Source organism: Pelobates fuscus, chromosome 1 (assembly GCF_036172605.1).
Source record: "Pelobates fuscus isolate aPelFus1 chromosome 1, aPelFus1.pri, whole genome shotgun sequence".
NCBI lineage: Eukaryota > Metazoa > Chordata > Amphibia > Anura > Pelobatidae > Pelobates > Pelobates fuscus.
In genome coordinates this window covers 179,086,587-179,103,901 of record NC_086317.1, presented here as the reverse complement: position 1 = coordinate 179,103,901, position 17,315 = coordinate 179,086,587, and the positions used below count along the sequence as shown (strand labels likewise).

Sequence of the window (17,315 nt, the reverse complement as noted above, 5' to 3'; positions counted from 1 at the left end):
AATTTTTCAATGTAGGGTAATAACTGCTTGATCCAAGGATAAATCTGACTGCCATTCTGGGGTCAAGAAGGAATTTTTTTTTTCCTAGTTTGTTGCAAAATTGGGAGTGCTTCAAACTGGGTGGTTGTTGTGTGTTTTTTTTTTTTTTTTTTTTTTTTTTTTTTTTTTTACGCCTTTTTGATCAACCGTAAAAAAAAAATGTGAGGAAGGCTGAACTTGGACGCAAGTCTCTTTTCAGCTATGTAACTATGAAGATGATCAGTGCAGCTGGATCCCAGGGAAAGGATCCTCCTTCCAAAGGTAGGGAGGCTGGGTGGACTTAAAATAAAAAATTATTTTGTTAGTGTTTGAGAGACTGTGTGTTGCAGTATTCGTGTGTGTCTGTTTAGGTGACCAGCAGCCTTTCAATCACATGGGAAAGGTGTTTTTACTCGCCCTCTTTCCCACGCTGTGCAGTCACACCATGGATGGCCTTGCCTCTATGGCTGAAATCATCAATCTTGATGATCTTAGCCAAGCCGATGCTTTCCCATAGGAAAGCACTAGGAGGTCTTGCGCATGCACGGCAAAACGCTGCGCCAATCATCATCTCCTCATAGCCCTTTTTCCTTATCTGAAAGTGCATTTTAAGTGGTACAGTTTTTTTGTATGTGTGGGTGTGTTGTTTTGCCTCACTAGTGAAGATTTTGACAACACTAGGAACAATTGGCACCCCTGGTACATCAATGAGATTTCTCAGATTAAACTGGCAATTGTTTTATTGCATATTTGCCAACTCAAACATTGAATCCATCTGTCATATTGCTTAATTACGGCTTCTGATCCCTTAACAACCAACAGTTGTAAATACACATTGACTTTATCACTTCTTGTCTCATGGATTCCCACGTTGATTGTGGGTGAGACAGCTTGTTTTTTTTGGAGGGGGGGGGGGGGGGGGTTACTGCAGTATATAAATATATATATATATATCTTAGTTTTGATCTACTTTTACAATGATTAATCATAGAATGAATCAGCTATGAGTGTATTTATCTAGTGCTGGTTTTGCTGACAGGACGTGGTTTAGTAGACTTAGGCTGTAGGCTGTATTTGTCATTTGTATTGTATTTTTGCAGAAAGTAAAATAGCCAAATAATTTCCATAGTAGCATTGAAATACAGTGGTGTGGGTTTTTTTTTTTTTTGTAATGCTGAAGAACAGAATCCACTGTAATAAAACATCAGATCCAAACGAGAACAGGATATAAAGGTCAATAAAACTGCTGACAAATATAAGTTGATGGAGGAAATTAGGCTAGAAAAAAGAAAATAAATACGGCAATGAAAGTTATAAACAAGGCAATCTGATAAAAATAAACAAAGTATATGAACAAAGTCATTGCATATAAAAACATAATGCAATCGAGAAATGCAGAAGAAATACAGTAACTCAGCCATAAACATCACAAATAATAGAGAAATTAAAACAAGCCAGTAGATGAAATTTTCCACCCAAGAACTAACTGCACTTAACATAAACAAAGAAGACAAACAAATAAGTAGATGGAGTAGGAAGGGTGGTAAAAATACTCTCCGCTCTCCTGTTCGCGGGAACCGAGAAGGTTCATGCACATGACTGTAGCCCATGCACCTGGGTGAAATATTGTCACCTGGGATTTAGAGGCTTCCTCCTAGTGACGGAAAGAGAGGCCTGTGGACATTGGATGCTGGTTCATGTTACCGCCTGTGGCTATAGTGGTTCCGTGCCTTTGGGCGCCATGAGTGGCACAAATTCCCTCTCACATCCATCTGGATTTGGCTTGAATGTCACGGGCATAGGTTGAGTGGGCTACATTCACTGTATCGACAGTGTACACAGGCTATCACATTTGGTCTATTTCCACTGTCTATGCTCCTACCTACTGTTTGCGGCTTTCATTCAGATTGTTTATCTTGTGCTCATTCACTTATATCTATCTCTCAGGGCGAGCATCTTGAACTCAAAATATAAACTTATTTTTCCCTCCAGATAAGAGGCAGTGCTTTACAACAGGGATTTCTAATCTGGAGGGGAAAAAACAGGCAGGCAATCCCCAAAACTTTTTTAAATACCTCCCCCAGTTACATTTTGTATTATAAATTGCCACTTACCCCAAAAAGCCCCAGTTCTTTGCCTGAATTCGGCAGAGGAGGGTGTCAGGTTTTCCCCAGGAGCAAGGTGAGAGGACTGCGGCTCGGGAGGCTCTGCTCCTTTTCGGATGTCCTACCAGGGGTAAGCAAGCCGGATGTCTGCATCCCCCCCTGTGTTTTATTTACTGCCGTCTATACCGTGCCGGGCAGATGATGGGTGCATGCGTGCGTTAGCTGGGAGGTCCTGGCGGTGGACCGCATGTACAGGTTGTGATACGTTCCACCGTGGAATGGCGGCGCGCATTGCGCATGCGCAATGAGATTTTAAAATTCAGGTGCCAAAATGTAAACTTTTTTTTATTATTATTTATATTTTCCCTTCAGATTAGAGGCAGTGCTTTACCAATGGGATTTCTAATCTGGAGGGAAAAAACAGGCAGGCAATTATCCAAATTTTTTAACACCCTCCCCCTAATTGAATCCTTTCCTTTGAATCCAAACTCACCTTGAACAACCCCAGTTCTTTGCCTGCCTTCGGCAGGGGAGGTTAGGCAGGTTTTTTTTTCTCAAAGGAAGCAGGTGAGAAGGGCTTAGGCTCGGGAGGCTCTGCTTCCTTTCTTGGGTAAGTATAAATGAAAACGCCTGACGGCGGGGTCTGCCTGTGTTTTTATGCAGTCTCGTCCGCGCCAGGTGCTGGTCAGACGAAGGACGCAGGCGTGCGTCGGCTGGGAGGTCCTGGCGGTGGAACGCATGCACAGGTTGCGTTCCACCGGGGGTTCGCGGAGCGCTATGCACATGCGCAATGCGAACCTGGATTCAGGCACCAATTTTGAACTCTGCGTTTTGGTTCAGTGGCCGACAGGACTTAAAGGAGCAACTTACCAGCAGCAACCTCTGTTTGCCAGGAGCTCTCAGAACTGTTGCAAGTGTGTTTCTCACCTGCCCTCCAACACACTGTGAGGCCATTTAAGGTAAGACATTTTAGCTTTTATTTTAAATGGCTATAGCCTGAATCTTAAAGGGGAAAAAATAATAATTACATTTTAATTTAATTTTTTCCTTTTTCTTTTCTTTCCTCAGTATGTCTAATCCTGAGATTCCGGATAAATCATCAGAAAAGGGGAAATGTACATCAAAAGCTAAGCATTTAAGTTGCTCTGTAAGTTGCCAACCTATGCCAGATGGTTATAAAAAGAAGCTTTGCTCGCTATGTTCTAGAGAAGCTTCAGAGGAAGCAAAAAAATCTGAAATGTCCACATTTCTCAGCTGGTTACAGCAGAGTATGCAGCAAACTTTTGTGGATATGCAGTCGGCAGCTTTACAGACAGCCCAGGCTTCGGTTGCCCAGGATTTACAGATAGTAAAGCATTCAAAGAAAAGACTGAGATCATGGGAAGATTCAGGTACTTGTGCTTCTGATTTTGGTGAGGATTCCGGTAGTGATTCATCGGATGAGGAATTTGCATTTCCAGAAGAAGCCATTGGGAAACTAATAAAGGAAGTGCAGAGCATTTTGGAGAATGGGGTGTCAGGAAAAAAGTCTAAAGTTTTCCCTTTACACCCACAGCTTAAGGAGTTGGTTTTAAGAGAATGGAAGTTCCCAAGCCACAAACCTTTTTATTTCAAAACATGTTAAAACACTTTTTTTTTCCATAGAAGCGGACCAGGACTGCCAGTTGGATACAGTCCCTGTAGTGGACGTTCCTATTGCACAAATAGGAAAGAAAACTGTTACCTATTGGGGACTCGAGTGGGCTAAGGGATGTCATGGAAAAGCGCATGGACTCATCCTTAAAGAAGATGTTTGTCTCCTCTAGTTCTTCTAGCCAATGTTTTTGGGCTTTAGCCACGGATGTTCCTGCAATAAGAGCTTTTGCTTGGGCCGCTGAGAAGGTTAATGCAGGAGAATCTAAGGAAGATCCAGTAAAGCTGTTAAAAATATATCAAAATGTCGGCAGATTTTTTGGTAGATGCTTCTTCAGAAACTCTGAAACTATCTAAGAATTTGGGTCTTAAGACAGTAGCTAGAAGAGCACTTTGGCTTAGAAACTGGTCAGCTGACGCAGCATCAAAAAATTCCTTATGTGACTTACCTTTTGAATCTGGAAGACTATTCGGCTCTAAATTGGATGATCTGTTAAAACAAATGAAGGAAGGCTTTGCCTGAATCCCATAAACAGTTTTGGAACCGTAAATCAGGGACTCATCCCTCATTTAGAAGTTCCTTTCGCAGGAACAACTACAGGGGTCAACAAAAGAGGGTTTTCGATTATAGGAAGAAAGAAAGAAAGATTCACGGACAAGAGAAATAAAATGGTGTGACTCCAGGCCAGTGGGAGGAAGGTTGATGCACTTTCTAAATCACTGGGAAAGGACGACATCAGATCGCTGGGTTCTCTCAGTAATAAAGTGTGGGTACGCTCTGGAACTGTCAAATACCCCCCAAAAAATGTTCTTATGTTCTAAGGTTCATTCTCCAGAAACAGAGAGAAAACTTTGATGCAAGACGTATCAAGACTCCTACAGAAAAGAGTTGTGGAAGAGGTTCCTCTAAGAGAAAGACATCAAGGCACTTATTCAAGGCTATTTTTGGTGCCAAAACCAGATGGCTCTTTCAGACCCATAATAGACCTAAAAGCCGTAAACAGGTGTATTATAAAGTTCCAGATGGAAACAATAAAATCAGCTACACCTCTTATTCAACCAAGAAATTGGTTTGCGTCCCTGGATTTAAAAGACTCCTATCTTCACGTGCCCATAGCAGAATCCAGCAAAAGGCTTCTAAGATTTGCGATCTGCATCCAATCGGTAACCAGGCATTACCAATCGGCCTGTCATCTGCACCCTGGGTATTCACAAAGCTGCTAGTAGTCATCTCAGCATACCGAAGAGGTTTGGGGATTTATGTCATCCCTTATTTGGACGACTGGCTTTTGATTGCAGAGTCACAAGAACAACTAAAACTAGACCTTTGTACAGCTCTTCAAAAGCATGGCTGGCTAATAAATTTCAGCAAGTCGGAATTGGTGCCGGGTCAAAGGATTCAGTTCTTAGGTCTAATTTTGGACTCAATCTCTATGAAGATTTTCCTGCCGGAAGAGAAGAAGCTAAAGATAAACAATCAATTCAGAAGCTCAGGGGAAAAAGGTGTTTGTTCAGTCAGAGAAGCAATGAGTCTTTTTACAGCTTCGATCCCTGCAGTCGGTTGGGCAAAAGCCAGAATGAGGCCTCTTCAGAGAAACATTCTACAAGTCTGGAATCGACAGACAGACAGGCCGTTGAACGGGACTGGCTCATGAAATTCAACAATCTAACGTTGAGGAGTCTTCATTGGTGGACCTCATCTCGATTCCTGCAAGCAGGTCTTTCATTCCAAATGAAGTCGTTCAGAATAATAACTACAGACGCCTTGGCACTAGGCTGGGGGGCCCATTTGAGGACCTAAAGAAGCAAGGGTGTTGGCAAGAAAAGGATGCGAGAACTTCCTCAAATTTCAAGGAATTGAAGGCCGTGTGGATGGCTCTCTTGGCATTTCAGTTCCTGATAAAAGATCAGCATATTCAGATACGTTCAGACAATCGAACGACAGTGGCGTTTTTGAACAAACAAGGAGGTACAAGATCAACGAAGTTGGGAAGTCTATGTTCAAAGATCATGCTATGGTCAGAAGTTCACCTTCGATCAATCTCAGACCTTATAGCCTCCAGGACAAACCGGAAGACTAGCCGTTTTGCATCTCTGAACCCTGCAGACAATCCAGATATAGATGCTCTGTCAGTGCCATGGAAGTTCAACCTTGCATATATCTTCTCACCAGTAGTTCTTATTCCCAGAGTGCTTCAAAAGATCAAGTTGGAAAGAGTATTATCATAATCCTTCCCTGGTGGCCAAGACAAAGTTGGTTTTCAGTTCTTCTAAATGTACCAGGGGCCACTTTTTGAAAACTTCCTCTATCAGAAGAAATTTTAGAACACGCCATGGTGCCTCTTCCAACCCTTCAGAGATTCCAGTTGACGGCTTGGTATCTGAACTCCAGATTTTAGAGAGTAAAGGTCTAGATCCTGAGGTTATAAAAATTTTATTAGCTACTAACAAAGAATCTACGTCTAAAATTTACTCCAGGATTTGGAAGAAATTTTGTCAGTGGTGTTGTAGGTTTAAAGTGAACCCTGTTTCAGCCTCCATCCAGAAGATTCTCAAATTCATTCAGATGGGATTTGCAAAGGGTTTAACCCCTTAAGGACACATGACATGTGTGACATGTCATGATCCCCTTTTATTCCAGTAGTTTGGTCCTTAAGGGGTTAAAGCCAGCTTCGTTAAAATTACAAGTTTCTGCGATCAGTTTCTTTTCTTTCAGATGTTTAGCCTCAAACATTGATATCAAGGTTCTTCAGGGCTCTGGCCCATTTGGTTCCCAACATGAGGGAAACCTGTCCACCCTGGGATCTAAATTTAGTCTTATCGTCTCTTTGTGAGCCACCCTTTGAACCGATAGAGGAGGTGTCTCTGAAGATTATATCGTTAAACGTATTTTTGGTGGCAATCACATCAGCCAAGAGAGTGGGTAAATCCCACTTCAGGCGAATTTTTTGTTTTTCATCAAGACAAGGTGGTTTTAAAGCTCGACCCCTCGTTTAGCCCTAAGGTTCTGACTTCTTCTAACATCAACCAAGAAGTTATTTTGCCTACTTTTTGTCAAAATCCTTCTAATACCTTGCAAAGAAAATTTCACTGCCTAGACGTGAAGAGAGGTCTTATGCAATATCTTAAATCTACTGAATCCTTTAGGAGGGATAAGTCTTTTTGTCTTGGTCAATGGCACAAGGAAGGGTATGAAGGCTTCAAAGAGTTTGCTGGCTAGATGGCTGAAGGAGTGTATTCTTTTGGCTTATTCCACAAGTGGCGCGGAAATTGCAGGCCCCATAAAGGCCCATTCAACTAGAGCTATATCTACGTCCTGGGCTCTACTAGCGGCAGCTACACCTTGTCAGATTTGTTCAGCGGCTACTTGGTCTTCACTGCATTCATTCTCGAAACATTACAGGTTAGACATACTGGCCTCAGAAGATGCAGCTTTTGGGCGTAAGGTGCTTCAAGCAGTGGTGAAATAAATCCCGCCCTTAGGAATTGCTTTGTCATATCCCATTCGTAAAGCACTGCCTCTAATCTGAAGGGAAAAACATAAATGTTTACTTACCGTAAATTTATTTTTCCTGAAGATTGGGGGCAGTGCTATATTCCTCCCCCCCCCCCTTTTCTAATAAACTCAGAGATTTGCAGGTACTTGGCTTGTGTATTTTCTGGGGTTGTCCCTTCCCTTCCCAAAACACTTTACCTATAGGGGATTCAAGTGGCTTAAAAGATGCCATCAAGAAACCTATTGATTCTTGATTAAACTGTCTCCTCAGCATCTCAATCCAAAGCACTGATTTCAGGTACTTCAGCAAAGGCACAGAAAAATTGGCTGGAAGAATTAGAAATGATTTATGTGGGTGAATCCAAAGAAGATCCAGTCAAGTTGTTGCAAAATATCAAGATGACATTTGACTTTCTAGTTGATTCCTCTTCAGAAAGTCTGAAGATCTCAGCTAAGAATGGGTTTATCCACGGTGGCAAGAAGAGCAGTATGGTTAAGAAACTGGTCGGATGACTCAGCATCCAACAATTCTTTATGTGACCTTCCATTTGAACCAGGCAGACTTTTTGATTCTAACCTGGATGATCATTTGAAACAATTGAAGTATGGTAAGAAGGCTTTACCTGAAGATAACCGGAAGCAGAATTGGAACAAACTATTTTTTAGAGTCCAATCCGCTTACAGAGGATCATTTCAGAAGAACACTTAGAGGGGTCAACAAAGGAAGGTGTTTGATTACAGGAGAAAAGAGAAGTTCCCTGACAAAAGGAATAGAAATTTATGACGCCATTCCTGTTGGAGGAAGACTCGCTCATTTTCTGGATTACTGGCAGAAAACTACTTCAGATCGCTGGATTCTTTCAGTGATAAGGAATGGTTACTATCTGGATCTATCAGAGATCCCAAAAAGAAAATGCTTATGCTCTAAAGTCCATTCTTATGCTCTACTGCGACAGAAAAGGTTCTAGTGGGAGAAGTGTCAAAGCTTGTTCAAAAGAATGTCATAGTGTGCATCTAAAAGATTTCTGGGCACTTATTCAAGACTCTTTTTGGTTCCAAAGCCACACGGTTCTTTCAGACCCATTCTAGATCTCAAGACCGTCAAGTTTATTCTAAAAAAGAAGTTTCATATGGAAACAAAGTCCGCAACTCACATTATTCAACCAGGCAATTAGCTAATTTCTCTGGATCTAAAAGACTCCTTCTTACACGTTCACATCGCAGAACCCAGCAAAAGATTACTAAGGTTCGCTATCAACTTCCAGAGTCAGACTCTACATTACCAGTTCAGAGCTATACCCTTCGGTCTGTCTTCAGCCCCAAGAGTGTTGACAAAGATTCTGGTAGTCGTTTCAGCAGATTTAAGGTGAAAAGGCGTCGGTGTCATCCTTTATTTAGACAACTGGCTTTTGATTGCAGACTCGAAAGAACCGCTTTATCTAGACCTCCGTACGGCTTTAGACTCTCTAAAAAAAATCATGGTTGGTTGATAAATTTCGTAGTCTGAATTAGTCCCAGTTCAAAGAATTCAGTTCCTGGGTCTGATTATAGACACACTCTCCATGAAGATCTTCCTTCCAGAAGAAAGACTGAAGATTGCTCTGGCTATTCAGAACCTCAGAGAAAGAAGTTTGTGCTCCATCAAAGAAGCAATGGGTTTGCTGGGTCTTTTCACCGCCTCTATCCCAGCAGTCAGTTGGGCAAAGATCAGAATGAGACCCCTTCAAAGAAACATTTTAAGCTTCTGGAACAAGCAAATGTACAGCTTTGACAGGCCTATGAAACTCAAGTCAGGCACTGAAGAGTTTTTTTTTTTTTTTTTTGTTTGTTTTTTTTTTTGTTTTTTTTTCTCTGCTGGACCTCATTCCGTTTCCTGCAATCAGGCCTTTCTTTCCAAATGAAGTTGTGGTGGGCTGGAGGGCTCATTTGGGAGAAAAGAAGAAACCAGGAGTTTGGCAAGTAAAAGATTTAAGACTACAAAGAACTGAAGGATGTCTGGCTGGCTCTCATTGCTTTTCAGAATCAGATCCAGAATCAACATGTCCATTCTACAACAGTAGCGTATATAAACAAACAAGGAGGAACAATGTAAACTGGTTTGGAAGATCTGTGTTCCAGAATCATGCTGTGGTCATGATGTAGATTAATTTAGAAATAAACAAATATGTTTAAATATCTATCTGTTCCTGTCCAAATCTGAGATGATTAAATTGCGTATACGCAGAAGCAAGTTCACACTGACACACGGAGTTCAGGTTAAAATAACTTCGAGAAAATGTAATGGCATCTGATTAAAAGCGGGCTCGCAGACCCTTATAAGAGCAAAATTACATCATCATTGAATATCAAGATATCAGTAAATAAACATCATTAATTGGATTAAATGTTAAGTGGCTATGTCAATGTCCACCCATCAATATTATTAATTGGCTCAAGAACTAAGTGGTTAGCTAGGTGTCCTCCCACCGGGAGGTGGAATTGTTCTGGACACGGGTGTGGACAGATGGCTCAAGCGCCATCTTACCCAGCACGAGGCTTACTCGGTGGGAAGGGGGGCTTGGGCGTCATTTTGCGTAGTTAGTGATGTCAGACTCGTGGTCAGGTTCAGGGTTCTTTTTATGAATAGAACATTTAATTAGGCCAGCTTCCCATGGCCTTGGCTATACTTTGTTGCATGTTACAGGAGATTCAATAATTCCGGGGTTAGTCATGTCTTTATAGAAAATACAGTCTCTATTCATTACACTAAATGCTGTTAGGAAATTCTGTCATGCAATGTAGTTTTAAAATGGAGGATCTGTCAGGTAATGTGGTTTAAAATGGAGTTAGTGCAAAAATTCAACACAGGTTCAATACAAGTTTTTAATCATTCTACATCAGAGTTCCACCTTCTGTCAATTTCAACAGTTCACATAAAAGGAGAATTCAACGTGCTGGCAGACGCTCTAAGTCGTCAACATTTAATGCAAGCAAAATGGTCCCGTTCTTACCAGATCTTCAGTCAAATAACAAAGAAATTCGGTTATCCAGAAATAGACCTTATGGCATCAAGATCTAACAAGAAAACAAGATTTGCATCTCTGAACCCGGCAGACAGACCAGAGGTCATAGACTCCCTTTCATTCCCTGGAAGTTCGACCTCGCTTATGTGTTTCCTCCTAGTTCTCTTTTACCCAGGACTGTACAGAAGATCAGGATAGAAAGGGTAAGCATAATCCTAATTCTCCCTTGGTGGCCGAGAAGAAGTTGGTTCTCAGTTCTCCTAAATATACCCGGTTCAACCTTTTGGAAACTTCCCCTGTCAGTAGACATACTGGAACACTCCATGGTACCACTTCAGACTCTGAAAAAATTCAAATTGTCGGCAGATATTAAGGAGAAAGGGTATGTCTCCTGATAAGATTTTGATGGCTGCTAAAAAAAATCTACTTCCAAACTTTTGTTCTTGGTGTATTAAGGTCAAAGAAAATCCAGTAACCGCTTCCATTCCAAACATCCTTAGTTTCCTTCAGAGGGGCTTTGAAACCAGCCACACTCGAGGTCCAAGTTTCAGCTATCCGTTTCTTTTCGTTCAGATGTTTGGCTTCAAATATTCTAATCTCCAGATTTTTCAAGGCACTGTCTCGTTTGGTTCCTAACATCAGGGAAACTTGTCCTCCGTGGGATCTTAATTTGGTTTTATTAGCTCCCTGCGAACCTCCGTTTGAACCTCTAGAAGCGTGTTCTATGAAGGTTCTATCATTCAAGACTTTGTTTTTGGTGGCCATTACCTCGGCTAAAAGATTGGGAAAACTTCAAGCTCTTAATGCGAATTTTACTTTTTTCGTTTTCCATCAAGACAAAGGAGTGTTTAAAGCTGGATCCTTCTTTTATTCGCAAGGTATGTTCTTCCTCTACCATCAATGAAGAATTAGTTCTACCTACTTTTTGCCAACTGCCTTCTAATGCACTAGAAGTTAAATTCCACTGTCTGGATGTTGAGATCTCTGCTGCAGTACCTGGAAAGTACAAAGGCCTTTAGGAAATCTAACAGACTTGTCTTGTTTCATGGTCCTAGAAAAGGTTTGATGGCTTCAAAAGGATCTCTGGCCAGATGGTTAAAAGAATGCATTCGTTTGGCTTATTCCACATGCAATGTTGCTGTTCCTTTCTCCATTAAAGCTCATTGTACCAGAGCTATATGCGCCTCCTCAAATTTGTTCTGAAGCCACGTGGTCATCTCTTCGTACGTTTGCTAAACATTACAAATTAGACATACTGGCCTCGGAAGACGCAACTTTTAGGCGCAAGGTGTTAAAAGCTGTTGTGAAATGAGTCCCGCCCTTGGGGGATTGCTTTGATTATCCCTGTTGTAAAGCACTGCCTCTAATCTGAAGTGAAAAGCAAAAATTTGTACTTACTGTAAATTTCTAAAGTCCATCCTTGCAAGCGTGCTGTCTTGGCATCATACTTTATTCTGGCCTCACCTTTTGAGGCTCACATCCAGTAGGTTGCCAAATCCTGTGGATTCCTTTTTAAGCCCACATCCGCCCCTTGCTTAAAGGGAAACTCCAGTGCCACGAAAACGATCCGTTTTCCTGGCACTGGAGGGTCCCTCTCCCTCCCAATCCCCAGTTGCTGAAGGGGTGAAAACCCCTTCAGTGACTTACCAGAGGCAGCGACCTGTCCCACGTCGCTGCTTCCTCCCCCACCGCTCCTCCTTCTGCTTACGTCGGCCGGTGGGCGAGACTGATCTCGACGGCCGAGGAGACCTAATGCGCATGCGCGGCATTGCCGCGCATGCGCATTAGCGCACCCCATAGGAAAGCATTGAAAATGAATTTCAATGCTTCCCTATGGGGAATAGAGCGACGCTGGAGGTCCTCACACAGCGTGAGGACGTCCAGCGACGCTCTAGCACAGAAAACCTGTGCTATAGAGCAGGAAGTGTCCTCTAGTGGCTGTCTAATAGACAGCCACTAGGGGAGGACTTAACCCTGCAAGGTAATTATTGCAGTTTAAAAAAAAAACTGCAATAATTACACTTGCAGGGTTAAGGGTAGTGGGAGTTGGCACCCAGACCACTCCAATGAGCAGAAGTGGTCTGGGTGCCTGGAGTGTCCCTTTTAAGCAAGATGCTACCAAGTAGCTTGTCCATGTTGTAGTAATTTCCCACATGGATTATTGTAATCCTCTCCTAATTGGTCTTCACAAAAAACATATTGCCCTGATTTTCCTCTCTAGTCGGTCCTCTCACACCTCACCTCTCTCAGTCCTCACATTGGCTTCCTGTATCCTATAGGAATCAATTCAAATTGCTAACCCATACCTATACAGCACTGAACAATTCTAGCCCCTCTTATCTCTTCACAGATCCATAGTTATGCCCCTTCTTGGCATCCCTGCTCTGCCCGTGACCACCTTATGTCCGCTGCTCGCACCCGTACGGCCAACTCACGCTTGCAGGACTTCTTGCGGGCAGCCCCCTTCCTATGGAAGTCTACCTACCTCCATCAGACTCTCCTCTAGTCTTCAATCGTTTAACAAGTGCTTTAAAACCTATCTCTTTAGGAAAAAGCTTATGGCCTCCCAGAGTAACCTCTACCTCACATAATTGTCTCTTGCTCTCTCCTAAAGGGCAGCACTTTACTCTCTCTTCCAGCTCTACTTCACTCCCACCTTATTTGATTGCTATTTCCTGTCCTAATGTGTTTTATACCCCACCTCCTATAGACTGTAAGCTCATTTGAGCAGGGTCGTCTTCAACCTATATCGTTCCTGTAAGTTTTCTTGTAATTGTCCTATTTATAGCTAAATCCCCCCCCCTCTCATAATATAGTAAAGCGCTACGGAATCTGTTGGCACAATATAAGTGGCGGTGATGATGATGGTGACGATGATGATAATAATAGATACCAGTCACTAAATTAAGCTGTAGTATTTCCGATGCTGGAAAAAACTGGCTCCTAATTTTTTGTTTTAGTTGGCTCCTAAATTGAAGGCAATTTTGTCAAGCCCTGTGTTAAAGGACCACTCTAGGCACCCAGACCACTTCAGCTTAATGAAGTGGTCTGGGTGCCAGGTCCAGCTAGGGTTAACCCGTTTTTTTAATAAACATAGGTTATGTTTTCCTGGCACTATAGTGGTCCTTTAAACTAATTTGAAGGTTATTCTAGATACAAAATCTTCATCTGGTTGCAAATGTAAAAATTATAACAACCAGAAATGACTAATGATTTAAATCCGATCCACCCTGTTTTTTGATATATTTACTTATCACTATAGTTACCAGATATGTGTATGCATGGTATGAAAAATAAAACTAAATGTAGAAATTCACATCTCTTTATCCCTGTCAATGATTATAATAAGCTCTGTCCTTTGCACCTGGCAGTCAGCATAGAGGGAGGAAAAACACAGAAAAGAGAAGAAATAAAACATTTCTCCTCCTCAACTGCAATGTTTGTCCTGGCTTTGCCTTATGTGAACTGGAGTATGATGTAATTTGCTAAATCTTTAATAAAGAATGGTGCATCTCCTTTTTATAGGTGATTTTCAGGTTGCCTCAACAGCTCCAGCTGAAGGGACCATATTAAGCGACATAAATTGCAAACATGGTGAAAAAACAAGAAACTAAGGCCACCCAGAGCAAGGGTACATCGGGGAGAACGCACAGATACTTGACAAGAGACACACACCCGACACCCTGCAACGGCCTCCTAACATGGCACACGCGGGTGAGACGGCCGCTCTCCTGCTGAAAATGAAAGGACACCCGACAGGGAGCCCTCCCCCCCCCCCCCCCCCCCCCCATGGCCCGGCGGGGTTTATCCCGGGCCGACCCCACTTGAGCACCTGGTCAAGCTGCCCCGGAGGAAGCCTCTAAAGTCCACAAAATGGCGGACGCCTCATGTTGCTATACCAGCATCGCTAAACGAGCGTGGCACAGCATGGCGGACGGCACTCTACACCCAGCTTCCCGCTGCCCCCTCTATCGGAGAGGCTTGATCGCCTACTAAACGACTTCTGGGCCAAACTTGCCTCTCGGCGGAGAATCTGTGAGATTGAACCACCTGCAAAGATCCCACAGAACCTCGCACAGCAGCTCCTGAATGGGGCCGTGGAACGGCTCGAGTAGCTGGGGGGAGAAGGTGGGCGAACCGACGACAACCCTGACACCGCAAAATCGGACCAGTGGTATGCCGCCCTACACCCATGCAGCGACCCATCCAGAGAATACCCCCTCCAAGCGAACCTCCCCTCCCAGAGAACACCAAGCAACCTGGGAGACCACGCTACACAAGGAGACCCCGAGCCTCAGCAACACTCTACCGCAGAACGGATGCAACAGGCTCACAGCAGTACACCGGAACCCAGTATTGGAGGACCCCGCACATACAGCTAGCTGGACTCTGGCAAACATGTACCTGCAACCTCCCAGCGCGGGGCATCGGCTAGGCTGCCCTCAAGGACACTCAACAAGCATGCAAAGCCTGCTTAAAGTTTGATTACTCTTCTTTCCCCTACAGAATATTGAATGTACACACTTGGACTAGATTACCACTATTACCCTGTTTTATGCATTGTCTTCGTTGCCCTGTCTGCCTTAGTCCAAGCCATACCTAGTAAGCTCCATACCATTAACTCATTTTAAATAATAATGCAATAACTCCTCAAGAGATTACATGCCAGCACTGCACTAGTGTTTTTAGCATATTCAGACCCAAATGCAGCCCTTTTGATCTGTCTAGCATGCACTGTAAGCGCTGGCCTATGCACTCCTACTCATATATAAAAGTTAACTCATAATCTGCCTAACATGTATAATAAACATGGACCCATAGATTTTCATAGTAGTGGCTATTACTCAAATTTGCTATAGGAATCTAACAGCCAGTTTCTTGGGGCGACCCAGCGTGGCACGTTTTCCGCAATCTGTTTGGCACAGGCTTGCTCTCTTAACCCACACTAGCAGAAGGGCACCCACAGTACTAACCTTACCTCTACCACTTCGTTGACCCAAAAGTTATGCAGGTCTGCGAACCACGTTCAAGTTACTGTTTACCCATGTTATGCATAGTATGACACACAATATATTGTAAAATGTGCAATGTTATTAGATGCCATACAATTGTCTACATGTCGATCACTTGGCGGGCAATAGCTGTTATCTATAACTATGTATTCTATATGCACGATAAAATAAAGAAGAAAAAAAGTCAATATTTAGCCATTTTATTTATTTTTTGCGCTACAGGAGTCAAGTGGCTCCCCTACAAGTAAACGAGCACGGGGACGTCCTAAAGGCAGCACTAAAAAAGGAACCAACAAGAAACCTTTAAATACCAAGGTGAGTTCTACCTTCCTAAAACTGAACAAATTTTTTAATTATGTGTTCCTTGATTGCACATCACAAATTTTGCTTCTTATCTTATGGCCTACTTAATTCTAGCTGTTCTGTTTAGGTATTTATAGGAAGGGCCCTATGGTATTGTTTACTGTAACTTTTGTTATGGTAGTTCTAGGAGGTATGGGCATGTGCAGTAATTACATCCACTTTTTCACGCAGGCTTTTAAGACCTCTTCAAACTTTGAAATGTCACTCCTAGTAAAATGACTCTCTAATACCAGTCTTTAAAGGCCATTCTGGCTGTAGTTCAGGCGAGAAAGGACAGTGGACTGGACCAGCACCTTAGTCGCATCTGGCGTTAAGTAGGGGTCAGATGCGCGCAATGTTTTTGAGATGAAAGCGGCAGAAATTGGCAATAGACTGAACATGAGGCGTGAAGGAGAGGTCGGAGTCAAAGAGAACACCTAGGCAGCGAGCCTGTGTGGTGGAGCTGGTCATAAACAAAATTTTCAATAAATGAAGTGTAAACATTAGATGACTCTTTACATACAGTGTTTAGGAAGGCTTTGTAAGTCACATGAAGGAAGGTGTGACAAGGGTACATAAACAAAGTGATTTGACTCCCAAATGGCAGAATAGAGCAGTGAGACTGCAGGGGCATTATCTATACACCAAAACTACTTAATATAGCTAAACTTGTTTTGGTGACTATAGTGTCCCTTCAAGGCCAAAATAACCCAAACTGCAAAAATGATCTGTCAGGTATGCTTCCAATTTGGTTCCTTTAGCCTAAAATTTGATATTCACATTGAATTCACTTTGCATTCTTAATTTAGCGAATAACCCTGTAAGTTGAACCCAAGTTGTAGGACCACTTCTTGTCTGTCCACAAGCCTAAAAAGCATAATTAAATGTAATGGGGGAGAGCAGTGTGTTTTCCCCTAATATTGGTAATGTTGAATGTGCGGCTGTTTTATGTTTGGTCGGTATTTTGAAATAATTGGCAGGCAATGCGTTTTTGGCCGTTGATTTTTGCATCATTTCAAAATTGCCAGTTTGAAGAATGTCCCGCTTAATTCGTAACTACTTGGTGAGCTAAAAAGTGTCCACAAATCTATTGGCTTTTACTTTTGTTACTTTACTTTTGCTGCCTTTCTTAATCTATTAAATGTTAAGACTGGTCAGTAACCTAGATTGTTTTGTCTATGTTTAGAAATCTGAAGGAACAACTGCAGGTAGTGCTAGAGGTCGACCTTCTTCTAAAAAGCAGGTAGGTGAACTATGGTTGAAGAGTTATGACTAGTTTAGAATTCAGATCCATTTGCTACAATGATATATGAGCAGTTCAAGCAAGTCGCTTTTAATCTACAAATATTCTTTTTATTCCTTCAGGAAGAAGAGGAAGGTGGTACAACAGAGTCATCTGAAGACCAATGATGTGTTCCATATGTTCTTTGTTCTAAAAATGCTCATCATACTTTCCAGGCAGTATTATCTTTGTGTAATACAAAATAGCTTATTGAGAAAGGGAACATTATCTGATTGGTTAGCTCTGTGTTCATCAAACCTGTTCTCAGAACACTGCTGCAGTCTAATTTGATGCTTAAGTTTTCAATAAACAATGTTAAAGCCTCTGTAACTCACCTACGATGAAACCGAGATATCCTCAACATTTTTCCTCTTAGTGGATTCTGAGAACAGTTTTTTGAAGAAGACTGATTTTATAAGCATATAT

General features: G+C 42.3%; 1 protein-coding gene across 4 annotated transcripts in view; it reads left to right on the top strand.

Annotated features, from left to right (window-relative positions):
- Positions 1-17,315, top strand: part of HMGA1 (high mobility group AT-hook 1) — a 28,885-nt gene extending 11,570 nt beyond the window's left edge. For all 4 annotated transcript variants that reach the window (XM_063453100.1, XM_063453096.1, XM_063453103.1 and 1 more), the window contains exons 3-5: positions 15,488-15,580; positions 16,794-16,850; positions 16,973-17,315. In XM_063453100.1, the coding sequence (XP_063309170.1) occupies positions 15,488-15,580; positions 16,794-16,850; positions 16,973-17,017 (195 nt within the window). In that variant the 3' untranslated portion in view covers positions 17,018-17,315. The remainder of the gene's footprint in view (positions 1-15,487; positions 15,581-16,793; positions 16,851-16,972) is intronic.